This window comes from Euprymna scolopes, chromosome 28 (genome assembly GCF_053919585.1).
Source record: "Euprymna scolopes isolate OS-2025 chromosome 28, ASM5391958v1, whole genome shotgun sequence".
Classification (NCBI taxonomy): Eukaryota; Metazoa; Mollusca; class Cephalopoda; order Sepiida; family Sepiolidae; genus Euprymna; species Euprymna scolopes.
The window spans coordinates 46,848,123-46,867,111 of record NC_136509.1 but is presented as its reverse complement, the minus strand read 5'-3'; the positions used below and the strand labels follow the sequence as shown (position 1 = coordinate 46,867,111).

At 33.7% G+C, this 18,989-nt stretch overlaps 1 protein-coding gene across 6 annotated transcripts in view; it reads right to left on the bottom strand.

Moving 5' to 3' along the window:
• The window catches only part of LOC145249588 (anoctamin-4-like), a 248,964-nt gene that overhangs the window by 143,676 nt on the left and 86,299 nt on the right, over positions 1–18,989 (bottom strand). For all 6 annotated transcript variants that reach the window (XM_080111292.1, XM_080111293.1, XM_080111286.1 and 3 more), the window contains one exon: positions 6,896–7,059. In XM_080111292.1, coding sequence (XP_079967418.1) covers positions 6,896–6,968 — 73 coding nt within the window. In that variant the 5' untranslated portion in view covers positions 6,969–7,059. The remainder of the gene's footprint in view (positions 1–6,895; positions 7,060–18,989) is intronic.

The following is an 18,989-nucleotide window of genomic DNA, read 5'->3' as shown; positions in this document are numbered from 1 at the left end:
TTGATTGCTTATTGGAGCAGAATTAAGATGGCCGGTGAAATGAAAGAGCTAAAATGGGGGGGGGGGGGGGAAATGGCATTTTTCATTCTAGACAAATAAAAGAAATAACAATGAAGGGTTTGTAGTTTTAATAATAATTTTGTTCTTTAACAGAGTTTCATTTGTTAAATGGAAAGTAATGTACTAAATACCTCTCTCATTTAGAGAGAGATAGAGGACGATATAGAGAGAAAAGTAAGGGTAAAAGTTTTGGCTTATTTTAAGGCATATTAACCGTACGGGTTACTGGGTTCGTTTTATAAGCCACAGAGATTCAAAAAAGTAGTCAAGAAACAAATATATAACAAATAAATGTTACCAAAGGCAAGATAAGTTACTCTTTTACGGAGCCGGAGAAATATTTAGTGTTTTTATTTAATGTAAAATGTTTACTCGGTTCGAAAAGCAAGTAGTGTCGAGCGTTACACGAGCACAAGAAAAATAGCCACACGGTATCTCATTTTCTAATTTCTCAATAATGACTTTAAAATATAAAAAGAATTCTGTTAGAAACCCAGCCAATAAATGTTCCTGTGACATTTATTGGCTGGGTTTCTAACAGCATTTTGTATAATTTTTTATTTTTCACTCATTGCCGAGACTTAAAAGATATGAGATACCACATGGCCATTTTTTTTTTCTTGTGCTGGTGTAAGGCTCGACATTACTCATTTTTCGAACCGAATAAATATTTTACATTAAATAAAAAACACTAAAAACTTATTCAGTTAGGTATTTGACTACTTTCTAATCTCTGGATTGTAAAACAAACCCAGGTTATTTAATATCGAATAAAGTTGTAAATTCTTTAAGTAGGATAATTTATTTTATGGTCATAGAATACACTGCATTACTCCTAGCAAACATTCAATTAGACATTTTTTTTTATCATTTACTTGTATTATGATTCATTTATGAATTTGAATTAGATCATGGTTCATTTAAAAACACTCCATCAAAAGGTGATCTTTTTTTTTTTTTTTTTTTTTGTGGTTTTTAATGAAATTTTATGAAATCCGAAAGTAGCATTCAAACAGAAAATGAAGCCGTTGTGGCTTTCAAATAAACTTGTGTCAAGTTGGATGGAACAAGGGAAGTAACTCTGCATTTCAACAATATTTACAATTCGTGCATTTTTTGGTATTTGTTTGAACCCGATCTATACTGTTATTTCTATTAATTGTACTATATATCTAAGTACACTGCCAGACATATAAATTACTTTTGTGTGTAATTTTCAATACTTAATTTCGTGGAGTGTAATGTAGTATCTATTCTATTGTCATGAGACTATCCTCCCAAACATTACCTCTTCGTTTTGGAAGTGGGTGAGGGGGGTCGCAATGTAATATCTTTTCTGTTGTCAGGAGATCTCTTCCAAGGAATAATCTCCTTGTTTGAAGAAGGAAGGGGGTAATATATATTTAGCGGTCTAGCTGTGTTTGTTTCCTACCATTTGAGCTATCAATAGATAAAGATGTAAAATTAAACAACTTTAAGTTATGAATGAATTTGCGCATGCACAAAAGTAATAGAAATATATCAACAAGTTGAAATGAACATTTTACATTTCCGCTTACTAACATTTCTGTATGCGTTATTCATCCATCCATACAAAGATATTAATCGTTATAAACCACCCTTGGTATATGATTACTATTTTCTGTTAATTTCAGTTTTATGTGACCAGCAGTTTAAGAGTTTATCAGTTAAATATTCAGACACACACACATAGATACATCTGTTTTATTTATATAGAATTAGCCTGGGTGCCCAGCGTTGCCCAGGTGTTTGAAAGTGTGTGTTGAGCAAATAAAAAAAAAAAATGGTAGCAGGCAGACAGGCTCGAACCCATACCGCGAAGGAGGAAAACATGGGGGGGGGGGAAACAAAAAAAAAACGTGATGTCTTTCCTGTTGCGTTCATTGCAAAACCGGAAGTGACAAACATCAAGATTAAGGCTAGTCAATCGAAGAGTGAAGGACTTTCGAAAATATCTGCAAAAAAGCGACCTCCCCACCTCCTTGTAGAAAACTGCACCATTAAGAGTAAAAGAATTAATGTTTTTGCCCAATTTTTCGATATTTGTCATCCGAAAGTTTGAGATTTAAAACAATACCAGTTTAGTCACGTTCTGATTCATCTATCAAAAGTTTTAGGCATACATACATACATACATACATACATTTAAACAGACAGGTGGGATTTATATTATAGATTGTCCAATTTTGGGAGTACGTTGTCCAGTAATTATAAACTCTGAAAATGGCTATGCATTTCATTAACAAATATATTTGGATTTTTACTCTTTACAGAAACCCTTGTTTTGATAAGCTCCCAAGACTGACTTTTAATCTAGAACTGAACTGGAAGATTTAGATACTTTCTGGAGCAATGGAATGATCCAACCATTTTCTCAACAGGTTGTATACGACTCCTGACCTAATCCTCCCTCTATATAAGTCATAAGAAGCCCTCAATAAGTTTTAAATAAATAAAAAAATGCCCTTTTTTAATGGCAGTAGGATGGCAAAACATCTAACCAAAATATCAAAGCCCAGACATCACGCGAGAATACGAGTTGAAGAGATTTTGAGTTGAATGATGAACAACACAATGAGAGGATTAGAAACAATGGATGGAATGGTTAAAATTTGATTATTCAAGAGGGTAGATTAAGTATTTGTTAACATTGGACGTGAAAACAACCATAGTATTGTATTCCACTGATGGGAAGTTATTGAAAAGAAACCTTATTCGTGTAAGTTCAATTTGGTTTTTAGTACACGGTGGAGAGAGAAAAGAAAATTCTTTGTAGGGGCTGCAATTAGATAAGCTCTTGCTGTTAATGTTTTATAGGGAGAAATCAGATTGGATCTCAGTGGAGCACTTTCCATGGGGAAAAAAAATAGTATAGAAAAAGACTAGCGCTATGTTTTTTTTTTGTTTTTTTTTACAATATCTCAACCATTTTCTGGTTATTTAATAGTGAAACAATGCATTTGTATACAATTAGGTAAACACAAATTGCAGGGGATAGGATGGTAATATTGCTACATAATGAAAGCCGTTATTTCAATGGAAAAGCTTGAGTGGCATCTAAGGGTCAGAGGTGACTGCAGAACAGGAGTCAACCAAATCATGTGACTTTCGTCTCTCCCTAATGACACTTGAAACAAAAGGGCACCGTCCCTGATGAAATCTTTGTGTGTGGGGAGGACTAACGCATAATGTAGCTAGGTGTAGTTAGACTAGCTATTTGTCTTGTCTCATACATGCAAGTCTTTTTTTTTCTTTTAAATAACCTTATATATTAATAACATCAGAGTGATTTTGTCACCAGACAATCCAGAAGCTAGATTCCAAACAACAGGTGTATAATAGTCCATACATGCCTTGGTAAGCAAAAATGTAAAAATATTGAGGATTCAACAGAATTGGTGCATAATATATCTATCAAAAGCACAATAGATTCCAAAACTAATATCTGAACAAAACTTGGATGCCTACTAGACACTATCCTTGAGTGTCTAAGGTCTATCGGTACAAGGGTTTGTTTCGGATAACATGGCATGAGGATACTTTTCTTTACAAGTAAATATTCAAAGTAATTGTATTTATAGTCCACATAAAATTCCTTTTGTATGGTTACCCTCATAATGGCTTATATACAAGGAACGGTGCACCTTCCTCAAATAACAGCACTAAACTGGATACTCCACTAGACTAAATGAATTTATGTCCTAGAATCTGATAAGATCAAGACACCACAAGAAAGATGTACTATAACACAGTTACATGGTCAATTAGCGAGGAGAAAATTAACGTTCTTCACTTGTTCAACATTTGAGAGATCAATGAAACGCTCAAATATCCATTCATCTCATACAGAGATCAAGTTTTAGCAGTCAGAACTTGATTTCTGAGAACTTTCACTGAAAAAAAATGAAAACATATCGAAGCTGCCATTTTACGTAAGTAAAGTTTATTCTTTTGATTCAAATTTATTAGCAATGGCTCTTGAACTTAGCATAGCCGATTACATAACCGACTGCAATTTTCTATTTTTTTTTTTTTTTTTGCACTAACACACTTTCAAAAAGTACATTTGATATACAGTACTCTTGCAAAGAATAATCCACCAGAAAAAAGATTGTATACAAAGTTGAGAAGCGATTTCTGTTCCTACTTTTATTAGAGTGGAATTTAACAGCAGTTGAAACATCAACCAGTAGAAAATAGGTCGACATACTCTCTCACAAATTATCTATCTCTCTCTCTCTTACCCATGTGGATCTTTGCCTCTCTCACAAACTCTTTCTCTCGCTCTCTCCATCAGCTGGCAGCAAAACAACCCCACTTGGCAGAGAAGCAAAAAAATAAAAATTAAAAAAACAAAAAGACACTGTAGAGGAAAAGTTGATAGACAGCTAAAATAAACTGGTTGAGTAAAGGTAGAAAGTGTTGGTAGTTTAGCAAGATGGAGACTACCATCTTTTTTTAGCCAAACTGACTGTTTATTCCTCAGATATACTTTGGTTTGAGGGGTTTTTGGCATCGATTTCCAAAGCCTAGATTAAAATACAAATCTAAAATAGAAGTAAACATTTTTATTATGTAATATTTTCAAAAGCCATTTTGTTAAAGTGAGAATGCATCAAGCTCATTATCGCCTTTATTCAGTCTTCAGAGACAATGGATACCCTCTGTGAGGGTGGCTGCGATGTAATTGTGAAACAAGTGTTGCGCAATCCCAACCATACCTCACTTGAAATGCCATTGCTTGATGCCAGTAGCAAGAAGAAATCCAGGACGACTAGAAGCAATGCTGAGATAAGCAGAGAGCACATACAGCACCTGGTATTACCAAATAGTCACCCATTTTAGTATTGACTTCAACGTCGCTTAACTTTGGTGATCTAACAGGAACTGGCATGTCAAACATGCTTATAGCGGTATGCAAGCTGACAAGCTTAGTAAAAGAAAGATCAAATAAATACATTGAAGTGTATCCACTGATATTTATCTACTTCCTTGTCAAGAGGTTAGACAAGTGGCAATTTGAAAATGATGGTGCACAAGAAAAAGTGTGCTCCGGCATTACAAAAAAAAAAATACTTGAGCAGCTTCATCTGCATTCCCCAGTAGGGGCGCCCAAGGAGATTAGCAATAAACCCCTTATTAAAGAGACAAGATAAAACCTGGGAAGGTGGACCTCTTATGATTACACAGAACCATATGTCAGCGATATAAACAACTTCAAAATGATCCAGACTGTCGGATTAATTTTCGATGGCATTTTGACTGGTATGACTGGATTCATGGATATGTCAAGACTGAGGTTCTGGGTAGATCAGGAAAAGAACACCCACAAAATCTGGGTTTATTTGAATCCTGCAACTTGCACCAAAACCATATTCTAAGATGAGAGGCTATCAAAATGTTCAATAGTTGTAACAAGTGAAAAAGATAAACTCGGCAATGAAGCCGTGCATTAGAAACAAAACAGGTTCCAATAGTTTCACCTCAGGTGGAATTAAGTAGAAATCAAATGCACCAAAATAATCTTGTAGAGACTTTGTTTAGAGGAGATGCAGAGAATTTCACTAGATAGTTTTATGCTGTGACAGATGCCCATCCCATAGTCATATCTGCATACCATCTATAATATTAATCTCACCTGTCTGTTTAAATGTATGTTTGTATGTATGTCTGCCTAAAATTTTCGACAGAGGCAACGGATTTTCATGAGATTGGTATCATTTTGAAACTTGACCCTTTGGACGACAAATATCGAAAAATTGGCCAAAAACATTAATTCTGTCACCCTCAACTGGGCACTTTTCAACAGTGAGGAGTCACTTTTTTCACTGATATTTTCGAAAGTCATCCCCTCTTTTTGATTGACTAGCCTTAATTTAAACCTTTGTCACTTCAGAGTACCCAGGCTAGTTTTAAAATAAATTAACTTCCTCTAAAACATAGAAGGAATATAAACCGAGAAAATTCGAAGACATTTTTCAAATGCCAGATAAATTGAAAAAACATTTTCAATCAGAAAAAAATAGATAAAAAACAAAACATTAAAATCTTTGTGGAATCTGTTCAGTAATTAAATAATTGCGTAATTTGTTTTAATGAAAGTGACCACTTATAAAGACCTGAAGGCTATTCAAGGATAAGGTGGTCGGTGAATCAACAGCATAATAATTGGTAATGATGTAAATTAAGTAGAATTCAATTTAAGAGGACGGCTTAGCAAGAACTTGTTTATATTGGACTTGAAAACGACTATGTTGTACTAAGCTGGAAAGCATCTCCATGGTATAGAATTCCACAGATAGACAGATTCAGGAAAGAAACTTTGTTCATGGAATTTACATTTAGATTTAGGCACAGAGAGAGTAGAGTAGGGTTAAGTAATTTCACTTCCAACATATAGGAAGTGAAAATTTATTAATTTAGTAAGATAGAAAAAAAAAAAAAGTTTTTGGGTTAGTAGATGTAGAACTGTTCAAGTAATGGTCAGTTGACAGGGGAAAGTCAAGGAAAACATGAAAGTGATAGAGATGAATTTGAGAGACAGAAATATGTTAGTTTTGAAGTCAAATGAAAGAGGAATTTTAGAATGCAGTAAAAAAAAAAAAAAAAAAAAATTGTGGTTAAATGCAATTCTTAGAAATATCAATTCAGTTTCTTACCGTATTATCTCCTTTTAGAGAGTTAGCAAGGGAGATAATTAGAATATTATATTTTCCTCTCACCTTTATTGAAAAAGAAATTAAATTGTTAAATTAGAACATTTGAAGACCATCAATAGACAAGTGAAATAAGTAATGACTGATGTATAACTTACCAGCATTTTCTGAAGCTTGACTCTCCTCAAGGATGTGCTTCCGGACATCTTGCATTTCTTGATCCTCAGCCATTTCGAAAGTGGATCAGTTGTCAGGTAAAAAGATATCCAAGGTTAAATTTTATTTGCCATCCAAATAAAAGTATAGATTATTCAAGTTGGACCTAAAAACATAAATAAAAATAAAATGAATTATGGTTGAAATGTGAAAGCTTCTTTCCACTCATGAACAAAATTTAAAGAATACAATATAAATAAAAACGGGGGGGGGACACACTCTCTGGATTGTAACACAAATTAAAATTGGCTTAATCTAGAAGGATCTCTCCTTCACTGACTAAGGACAGAACATATACATTCTGATCCCAGTCCGAAGGCAGAGACAGTCATAGTCATGCTATGTCAAAAATCCTAGCATTTAATACAATCGCACATATATAACTTGAAACCCTCCCAACATCCTTGCACCTCAAATTTTCAATTATGAAAATTGCAGATTCAGAAAAAAATTCCCCATCAATGTTAATTCGTGGTCCGAAAATCAAATTGTGTTAAAGTTGAGCTTGCCTACACCAGCATATGAGGTATGCAAAATATTTTGGCAATTGCAAACCAAGGTTTTATTTTTCATTACTTTCTTCACTACAAGGTTTCTGAATGGCATCTGGAATCTAAATTCTAAACACAACACACATTTAGGTCAAAACAGAGGAGATGAAAGCGAAAGAATTAAATTAAAACTACAGTTAAGCATCCGGATTAATCTAAACTGATTAACTGCAACAAACACATTAGAAAGAAATAGTTTCGATAATACTTGCATTTTAATTGATTATGTTTAACTTATTGTAACTAATATTTTTTGATTGGATTATACACATTTCTCATTTTGGATGTAACCTCTGACCTTCAGCTACACCTTGTCTAACTCTGGAATTTTTATGCTGAACTTTGGAATCTGTACAGAGTTTAAAACAGAACCCTTTATTTAATCCATGAAGGGAGAGGGGGGGGCTTGATCTCGTTCTGTCAGTCATGACCAGATAAAAGTCATTCTTAGTAAAGACTAACCGGGAGACCTGCCGTTGCCCGGGACTGAATGATGATCAACGAATGGTTCACACTCCCATATTTTTATTGTCATCGAAATCAATGAAATTGCCCACTTTTCAATCAAATCGATTGATTGCTTGCTCTAGTTAGTGATGCATCGTAGTGCACTGGGAGGAAGCCTCACATGCCTTCCTGCAGTGACAGTTCACAATACATTGTCTACATTGCACTGAACCTACCGCTGATTTTATAAAATTATTTCTTATATATAGTGGATTGAATTTAAGTTCCAAATACAAAAGTACCGTGGTTCAATTGTGCTCTAAACAGAAACAAACAGGCTCCTGTCATATCAAAGAACCTACTGATGATTTTATATGTCGGGCCTTTCAGCTTGTGTGGTAATAAAACTTCAAAGGCACTCATTATGTTAAGCTGTGTAAGGTGTTATCTTTTGCAGATGAATACAATTCCACAGCCCATATATAACAGAGTTGTATTTTCTTTTTAAATAAATAGAAAAAAAAACAATAAAAAAAGTAGAAAAAAAACACAATACACAAAAAATAGAAAAAAACACAATACACAAAAAATAGAAAAAAAAACACAATACACAAAAAATAAACCCAAATTTATAGGAGTATATATATATTAAATAAAATGAATTATGGTTGAAATGTGAAACTCTGTTCAGTCTCAAAAGACAATGGATGCCCCTATAAGGGTTGGTGCACATGTAATTGTGAGGCAAGGGTTACTCTCCTGAATCGGTACAGCTCAAGTCCAGTGTCAAAAAGTTCAGAACGACTGGAAACAATGCCAAGCACAGAACACATACAGCAAAGGGTCACCCATTTTAGTACTGACCAGGCTCAACACTGCTTAACTTTGGCGATTTAACAGGAATCAGTGTGTTAATGTGATTATTCCATATACAGTGTATGTGTACTTTATATAGCGAGGCTCACTGTTTGTAAAAAAAACAAAAAAACTAACAGCTTGAGCACTGTAAAAGTAGTGGGCGAGTGTTTGTTTAAATGGACATTCGTTGAGGCCATTTGCAAGCGCCGCTCCCGTGGACTAATGAGTAGAACTGCCAACTGTCAGCGCAATGGCTGTAGGTTCAATCCTCAGTTGGGAAAGGTGTAGGGTTGCTGCATTGATGAGTTGTGATACAATGAAACAGAACTGTATGCGGATGACTATACATTATATGTATATATATATATATATATATATATATTTGTTTACTGTTTTTTGGGGAAAGAATTCCAACAAAGTGCTCAATTACAAAGAAAAACTTTTTCGGTATAAGAGTTTAATATTTATTTATTTAATAGTACAGAAGTTCAGAAAAACATTGATACCGTCGGTTTCAAGCCCAACATAAAGGGTACCAGTTAATGGTAAAACGTAAAAACGTGAAATTTTTTCCTCAGACAGAAACAACATGGCTGACGAGAGCCTAATATCATTTACGTTTTATCATTAACTGGTCCCCTTTATGTTGGGCTTGTAACCGACGGTACCAATGTTTTTTTGAACTTCTGTACTATTAAATATATATATATATATATATATATATATATATATATATATATGCACATTGGTCTTTATTATAGAGTGGAGGATTTTGAATTATTTATTTATTTTTTTTTTTTTTTTTTTTTGCCCTTTGGCTGCATAACACAGAGTCAGTTAAGACTATATTTTGCAAATATTTGTGTCAATTTACATTTTAAGCAACTGGCAATAAACCTATATTCCCTTATCATAAGAGGGGGCAATAAAGTAATTAAAGCAAAATGGGTTACTGGGATAAATGTTGGGGTCTGCATTCAGATCTAACACCCATTAAATGAGTCCTCCACGTTTATTTTATTTATAACTTGAAATGTATAGAAGTTGACATTTTGTATACATCTAGAAATTACCAGCTCCATATATCAAGATAAAGCTAACTTTAGACGTTCAGAAAGAAGAAAGAAAAGGCTTCACACGGAAAAGTTATATAATTTTTTTTTTAAAAAACAAAACAAAAAAGAAACGTATCAACCAGTGTAGAAAAAAAATGGGGGGGGGGGTTTAGATATTAGCCAAGTTTCTTGCTACAACAATGAAAATCTTTCAGTTCTTCCAGTGTGTCTAGAATCGATTTCCATGAAAAGAGCATCTATGCAAGGGCTTCCCTTTGCCATAAAAAAATAACACCCTACTTGAGAGCACATCATTTAAACTCCTCAGCCTAACATTCACAAGCAATATGAACTAGAACAAACACATTGAGAACACTGCAAATAAAGGTGGGATCCCTCAACTGTGCTAGAAAATTACTTGCACCAAAGAGTATCCTATCTTTACAAAGCAATAATTTTTTTTTTTAACATAGGAGTCACTACTTATCAAGGCCCTGAGGCCATTCGAGGATAAGGGTTACTGAGTGTACAGTAATCAATGGGATAATATCGTAGTAATCGTTAGTAATGGAAACTTGGTAAATTGGATTACTTAAGTGGGCGGTTCATCAAGAATTTGTTTATGTTGGACTTGAAGACAACCAAGTTGTAGTCAGCTGGGAAACAGGCAAACGGAACAGAGTTCCACAGACGTGCAGTTCTAAGAAAGAAGTTTCCGCCCATGCATGGAGTATTGTGGTCTCATCTGGGCTAATGCATCTATCACTAGTCTCTTGCTCTTAGACATAATCCAAAAAAACAAGTCTCAAATCTAATAGGTCCTACACTGTCAGCCAAGCTCCAACCTCTGTCCCATCGCCATAATGTTGCATCTCTTTGACTGCTTTACAAATACTTTAATGGAATGTGCTCTGAATAAACTCATAGCACTTGTGCTCCTTGGACGTACATACTCCCAACTAACTCAACAAGCAGCAAAATCCCACCTCTTTACTGTTGAGGTTCCCAGATGCCAGAAAGTCTTCTACCTTAATAGTTTCTCCACTCAAATTGCTAGACTTTGAAATTCTTCCCTTTCTATTTCCTGCTTCCCTGACTGTACTAACCTGCAGAAGTTTAAATGTAATATGAACAGACATCTCGCTTTTCAACTCCCCACAGTTCCCTGTTAGACACAATCCCAAATAGTTGCCCCTTATGGTCCAAGTGGCAATATGCCTTATATGCCTTGCTTGGAATAGGGGGAAAAATAAGAAAAACATTGTTATGGGACTGCTTCTCTGAAGATTATAACTTGATCATCTACAAAGCCAATCTTAAACTATCCCCACAAAAATTCAGACTTAATTCAAACAATAATTTTGTCTCATTAATCCTTATCTGTGAATAGTAGTATCTGGCCTTGATAAATGGTTACCACTTTTTAGTGTGCGTATATATATATATACACTTGTGCCCGATATTATTCATACCCCCCTTGAAAATTGAGTTTATTAGGTGTAACTTTTGTAAGAATTTATTGTTTACGTCCATATTGATACATATTCTTAATAAACCTCTTCTGATCATTTTCGTCATTTTAAAATCTCGGGATACTTGTAATAAAAGAAATATACAGCTATTTATAAAATCTGCAATGTTCAAAAATAATCATACCCCCTTATCTTTTCAGTATTAATCGAGTTTCTGACTGTTTGTTTCCTGTTTGATTCTTATTTTGAATGCTTTTATACAACCTTTGATTAATTTCATTTCGTTTTTTGCATTTTTCAGAAATTAAAATGATATCAACTGAAAACCAATAAAAGAATAAAAATTATTAGAATGGGGAAGAAAAAAGAGCTTAGTAATGATCTTAGGACTAAAATTGTGAATTCACATAAGGATGGTTTAGGTTACAAGTCAATTTCCAAGAAATTTGAGGTCCCTACAGCAACAGTACAGAGCATCATCAAAAATTCCAGAGCCACCACACAACAAACAACTTGATTGGTAGAGGAAGGAAAAGGAAACTGTCTGCTAGAGCCACCAGGAATATTGTAAGAAGTGTTAATTCAAATCCAACCACCACTAATAAGGACATTTTAGAAAATCTGGAGTCTTCTGGCATAAAAATATCAAGGCAAACATTGCAAAGGACTCTGCATGAAAATGGTCTGAAAGGAAGAAGACCAAGAAGGACTCCATTGCACACCGGAAAACACCTTGCAGCACGTCTAAAGTTTGCTAGGTCCCATGTGAATTCTCCAGAGTCCGTTTTCTCAAGTATTTTGTGGACTGACGAAACAAAAATTGAATTGTTTGGCCATATGGATGCTTCTTACGTTTGAAGGAAGAAAGGAGAAGCTTAAAACCCAAAGAACACCATACCCACGGTGAAACATGGTGGTGGTAGCCTAATGTTTTGGGGCTCCTTTTCGGCTAGTGGTCCAGGTAGTTTGGTCAAGATAGATGGAACCATGAAGAAGGAGCAATATTTGGAGATACTCCAGAAAAACATTAGACAGGATGCGGAGAAGCTCCATTTAGGACCAAACTGGGTCCTTCAACAGGATAATGATTCAAAACATACTGCCAAAATAGTCAAGAAATGGTTTGAGGATAATCAAATTAATGTTTTGGAATGGCCTAGCCAGAGTCCCGACCTGAACCCTATCGAAAACCTCTGGCACATATTGAAAACTGAGGTTAAAAAGCGGAAACCTAGAAATTTGAGGGATTTGGAGAACTACTGCATTGAAGAATGGTCAAAAATCAGTGTTGATGCTTGTAAAAACCTTGTTGATAAATATCCCAAACGGTTACAGGCAGTTATTAAGAATAAATGGCATGCTATTGACTATTAGTAAGAGAGGTATGAATAATTTTGAACTAGTGCCATTATTGTTTTTCTTTGTATAATGTTTCAAACTTGCATAATTTATTTATTTGTTGAGTTTAAATTAAATGCTTATGCTTGATTTATTGTTTGAAATCCCTTTAATATTGTCTACCTTCTGGTTTGAGCAATATTCTTATAGAAATCTCAAAGATCCGAGGGGTATGAATAATATCGGGTACAAGTGTATATATAAAAATTATTAAAAAAATGCTTTTTTTTTTCAATATCTACAGACATTAGAATTTTGTTCTCCCAGAATCATCAGTGCAGGAAGTTACGATTGCCACTGGTCATGGGATTTGAACCCTGCAACAAAGCCATCTGTTTCCATTTGCAAGGAACATAACCACAGGGCCACCATCAACCGCAACTATATTCAAGTGAATTTAAATCTATATAAAAGGCATAAACGTTATTAAATATCGATCTATGGTGATTACATAAACATAATTATCATATACCTCTCGAATTTCTAAGAGTGAACTATATTCTAGTTTTGATACATTTTAATTTCGAGCCTACTGTCTATACACGGTGCTAATAAACTTGATATCAATAAAAAAAATGTCTCCAAATCGATCGTACATGAAACTTGTTTATGTATAATTCTTGGAATATACGTAAATGAATTTGTCTTAATTTGTTGATTCCAGATCTATTTTAGAATAAATAAATAAAAGGTGTGATACTATATCTTAATTTTTAATTCTGAGAAAGGCTGATATCATTGAAAGTTAGATTTAAAAAAGAAAAATTGCCTTGCATGGTTTTCATAACGTTTTTTTTTTTTTTTTTAAACGCTCTCCCCCTTTTTTTTAATAAAATGTTATCCGAATTAAAAGGAAGAAAAACTAGTAAGAATCCTCACAGAAGTACTGATGCAGTTTCGGTTACAGACATGTGATTTTCATTATTTTTAAAGGTCTACTTACATTTTCTGAAATTTGTTATCATTTGAATTATTCAGAATACTATTCTTATCGTCGTTGTTATTTTCATATTTCAGCGGATGTAACCTCAAACTGAATTCTGTAATTTACGTGGATAGATAGTTCTGGTTCAGTTAGTTTTGATATTAAGTTACATTCTTAGCAACCGCAGTAAGCATTGAACCTTTAATATCCAGAAACTGTCACTTAAACCTGATAGTAAATCAACGCCTTTATCCATTACTCTACATGTCAATTTCTACCAAGAACATGGGAAAATATAGATTAAATAGAGGATTCGTGTATGATGCAGAAAGAAGAGAAAGCGTTATATGATAGCGTTTTGTATCTATTTTTGTTTTTCTTATTACCCAGAATTCTAACTCAGACGAGTTGTTGCCACCACAAATAAGTAATCAACAGCTGTGCATAACAAACCGTGACCTTATCAACCTTCCTCCAAATAAGTTTATCATGACAATCAATTAATTGTTGATTTTGGAAATTTCTTTCTTACAAAATCAAGAAATAAAAAAAGTGCTTGTATATGTTTTAATCAAAAGTAAAAAGCCTTGAAGATCCTGGAATTAACTGAGAAAATATACAATATGAATATCAGGTTAAGATAAATGGATTGTTTGTTATAAGGTATATCAACCCTTTTGATGACATTCAATACCTGATTTAATCATTTTGGTAAAAGTAGATCCTCTACTCCAAATTTTTTCACAATTTGTTAATGCTGCAAATGTAGGTTATTAGGCTATGACAACAGAATATTCTTTTCATTGTTTTGACTCAAGTATATATCCGACAGTTAATCAACCGAGAACCACATAACTATATAAAAGCATATAAGATAACAGATATATACTCGAGAATCAAAACAATGAAAAGAATATGCTGTGGTCCTGGCCCTAGTTATTATATACTACTAGCGGGGGGTACCCGGCGTTGCCCGGGTGTTTGAAGGTGTGTGTGTGTTTTGGGGTAAATGAAAAGAAAAATCGTTGGCCGGGTATCCCGGGTGTTTGTTTAAAAAAACAAAAACAAAAAAAACAAAAAAACGAAGCCTTGACTAATAAAATGACAAATAAAGTGAAAAAAAAAAAAAAAAAAACAAAAAACGTGCGACTTGGCAGGTGCCCGTTTTTGACGAGTTAATGACGTCAACTTTGAGTGCGGGGGACAGTGTTTTATTAGTATTTATTTGCTTTCCCACCAAAGCAAAATGTGACACAAGGTCGTTTTTAATGTGGGGTTAAATCAGCTCCCCGAAAAAAAGGCAAAAGGGGCACTCTGGTTGTGACCAAAAATAATAATTGTCCCAATATAGAGGGTTTCCCCTCCATTGACCGGGACAAATTACCTTAAGTGCAGCATCTGTAGAACAGATACTATACTTTGATCCCGGCCCGAAGGCCAAGAACATAACGATAGGTAAATATAAAGTTCTCTGAATTTTGATGATGAGGATTGATTTGGATTTGAATTCTTCGGACAACTATTTTCATCTTATTATTTTCAAAATGATTCGATCGGTATAACTTCCAACCTTCTTCACATGTATCTTGTCGAACTCCAGAATCTGCAAGGAATTTTGAATGGAACCTTTTATTTAATCCATCTCACTTCATCAATGACTGGATAGAAGTCAAAAGTAATTTGGCATTGTATTTTCAGTGTCACTCGCACTGAGAGTGAACCTTTAACCTTAAGAAGAGTGTAACTTTACAACAGAATTTTATCAAGTACGTTATCCGCTATGCCACATCGGAGTTTACATCGACCGAAACCTTGTGAAAATAACACCTGAAATGAAAACCGTACTTGGAAGAATGAAAATATATAAAAATATAAAGCCCACACTATTTGGAATGGTTAATGTAAGCATGTTAAAAATGCAACCCTTGCAAGCACATCTGTAACCTGCATAAAAGAAACTATAATTTTGTCAGATTTTTTAAACATCATGATGGATAAACATGCACCGTTCACGGAAAAATAACTTTTCTTTATTCGAAAGATTTTTTTTTTTTTTTTTAATGATATCTGGCATTTTATTAATTCTAAAAGCAGAAAAAACACGAATGCATTTTTGAACCCAAAATTAAGGTTTTTCCAATGGCCAAAAATTAATATGTCAGAAAATTGTAAACAAAACCTTGAATAATTTTTAGTTTACTATTAGAAGGAATAATTGAAATAAAAAAATAAAAAATCATTGTAAGCTTCCAAGTAGCAAACATATTCTGTAATAATTTTATCAGACGATTAAATTTTATTAAACGATTTTGGCCCTCATGACACAAATTCACTCCACATCACCTTAAAAAGATTTGGTTGACTTCCATTCTGACGTCCCTTAAGTCAGAGAAACAACGGCCCTTATTATTATATAACACTGGATTTATAATGCATGTCAGCAGCATCCACCCTAGGTAGGTTGAACCGACTTCCTCTTTCTGAGGAAGAGTCAAGGGAATATTTTCACAGGTAATCCTCAGTTGCACGCATATCCCGTTCAGGGGAGATGACAATGTTAGATTCTTGCGGGGAGGTGTTAAAGTCTTCCAACATACAATGCCTGATATTCCCAAATCCATCTAGTACTCACCAGATTCAATGCAACTTAACTCTGGTACTCTAACGAAAACTGGTGTGTCAACGTAATTGTCATGCCGAGACTTAAAAAGATATGAATATATGTGAGGGTGATGGTAAGAGGGGGGGGGGGGCTAAAAACTTATTGGGTTAGTAAAAAAAAAAAAAACGTATTGGGTTGGTGAAAAAAAAACTTATTGGGTTGGTGAAAAAAAAAAAAACTTATTGGGTTGGTGAAAAAAAAAAAAACTTATTGGGTTGGTGAAAAAAAAAAAAACTTATTGGGTTGGTGAAAAAAAAAAAAACTTATTGGGTTGGTGAAAAAAAAAAAACTTATTGGGTTGGTGAAAAAAAACAAACTTATTGGGTTAGTAAAAAAAAAAAAAACTTATTGGGTTGGTGAAAAAAAAAAACTTATTGGGTTGGTGAAAAAAAAAAACTTATTGGGTTGGTGAAAAAAAAAAACTTATTGGGTTGGTGAAAAAAAAAACGTATTGGGTTGGTGAAAAAAAAAAAACTTATTGGGTTGGTGAAAAAAAAAAACATTGGGTTGGTGAAAAAAAAACGCATTGGGTTGGTGAAAAAAAAAACGCATTGGGTTGGTGAAAAAAAACAAACTTATTGGGTTGGTGAAAAAAAAAAACTTATTGGGTTGGTGAAAAAAAAACCGTATTGGGTTGGTGAAAAAAAAAACGTATTGGGTTGGTGAAAAAAAAAACGTATTGGGTTGGTGAAAAAAAAAACATTGGGTTCGTGAAAAAAAAACATTGGGTTGGTGAAAAAAAACGTATTGGGTTGGTGAAAAAAACGTATTGGGTTGGTGAAAAAAAACGTATTGGGTTGGTGAAAAAAAACGTATTGGGTTGGTGAAAAAAAACGTATTGGGTTGGTGAAAAAAAACGTATTGGGTTGGTGAAAAAAAAAACGTATTGGGTTGGTGAAAAAAAAACGTATTGGGTTGGTAAAAAGGTTTTATTAATGGGTGATTTCAATTTCAGCATTTAAATAAATCAAAATAAAATATAAAATGAATGACTAACAATTTAACTATCATAAAAAAATGAATTGATAAATTTCTACAATTTTAGTAATAGCCTTTGAAACGGTTCGCTGACATTGAAAAAATATACAAAGCTTTGTTAATTCCCTATAACTTAAATTCAGAGCAGATGATTAACATGATGATCTGTATCTAGGTCAAAAGATGGCTAACGATCTGGTTTTACAATTAAGTTCAAGGAAACCCACCATTTTTTTTTATGTTTTTTATCCTGCTTCCCAACTTTAAACCTTAGATACCTCTAACATCGTAAATAAATTAGCAGAGTAGGGAGGCTTTGCCGGGGCGTAAAATATCATATTTAAGCATATTTTAATTTGTCCAGATTTGGTATATATTATTATATAGTCGTTATTTCAAAAGTAAAAAAAGTTAAAAAAGTATTTAGGTGCCATCAGCTAGAATCGAAACCGAATCTGTAGCATTCAAAGCTGGTGACGTTACCACTGTACCAACGTGACATGCATATAAACCGATTAAAAATTAAAAATAAACTAAGATGAATACACAAAATCTTTAACGATCTTTTCAATTTGACCCATTTTTGGCTCCTAAAAAACTATTTTAACCAGTCCGTAAAAAATCCAATCATTTGAGGTCCCTATCGCCGCTCTGCGACTTTAGTTTCGGAGGAGATGGAGTTTGAAAACATGGAGACAGGCAGACATATAGCCGTTTATATATTACATTATGTATCAATATAAAAAACAATCATTTTTTTTATATAGTTCAGATCAATTCTTATTAAAATTAAATTACAGAGCAAAATGAAACTCAATATTCCAACCAAGAAATGGTTATTTCAATAACTGCAATAGAAACATAAATAAATAAAATTACAGATCAGTATGCTCTGAATTTTTCCAGAAATACGTGTAAGATTTCCTTTGTTCAGAGACTGACATTAAAATTATAGAATGGTATAACTGATCTGAGATTATGGTGTGGTGATAACTCATTTACCAGGTCCCCTGGTTGCGGATAGTGGAATTGTCTTCTAGATATAGAGGCTAGCTGTGCATATGCTGAATACGCAGTCTTTTGGCAAGGCATGGCACTCGGCAGCTACCCCAATCAGGTTTATGACCTGAATTCGCCTAATGGGTAGGCGACAAGGCGGTACTCCACACATATAATGGTGTACCAGCAACCCACTGTAAGATGCCTTTCTGAATCTGCATGTCAAGCATAGATTTGCCACAGTGAATAATGTGTGTGACACAAAATTGCACCTCGTGGATCATCAAAAACACTTTGTAGCTAAGGTTGGCTCAAACCTAGAACTACAAGTCTAAGTTTGAATTCTGAACTTAATCATTTTTTTTCATGCCTCATTCACTGAGTACTCATTGGGGACCATGCATGCTTCACTTGTTATCGGGTATATTCATTTCATTAACAAAAATCATGAACTTTTTTCATAATTATTTTCAATTTTAAAATATAAACGCTTATGATGCTTTATTTTAATTAAAAAAAAAAAAAACATGCATTTTTTTTAATACTTAAAGTAAAGGTGTTTTTTGTTTACATAAAATAATACATTTTCACTAAGAATTTTTTTTTTTTTTTTTTTTTTTAGATAACGAGTTCATTAGATTCCGTAATCGTTAATAAATACTGAATTTTTCACTAAAATTGGTTGATTTTT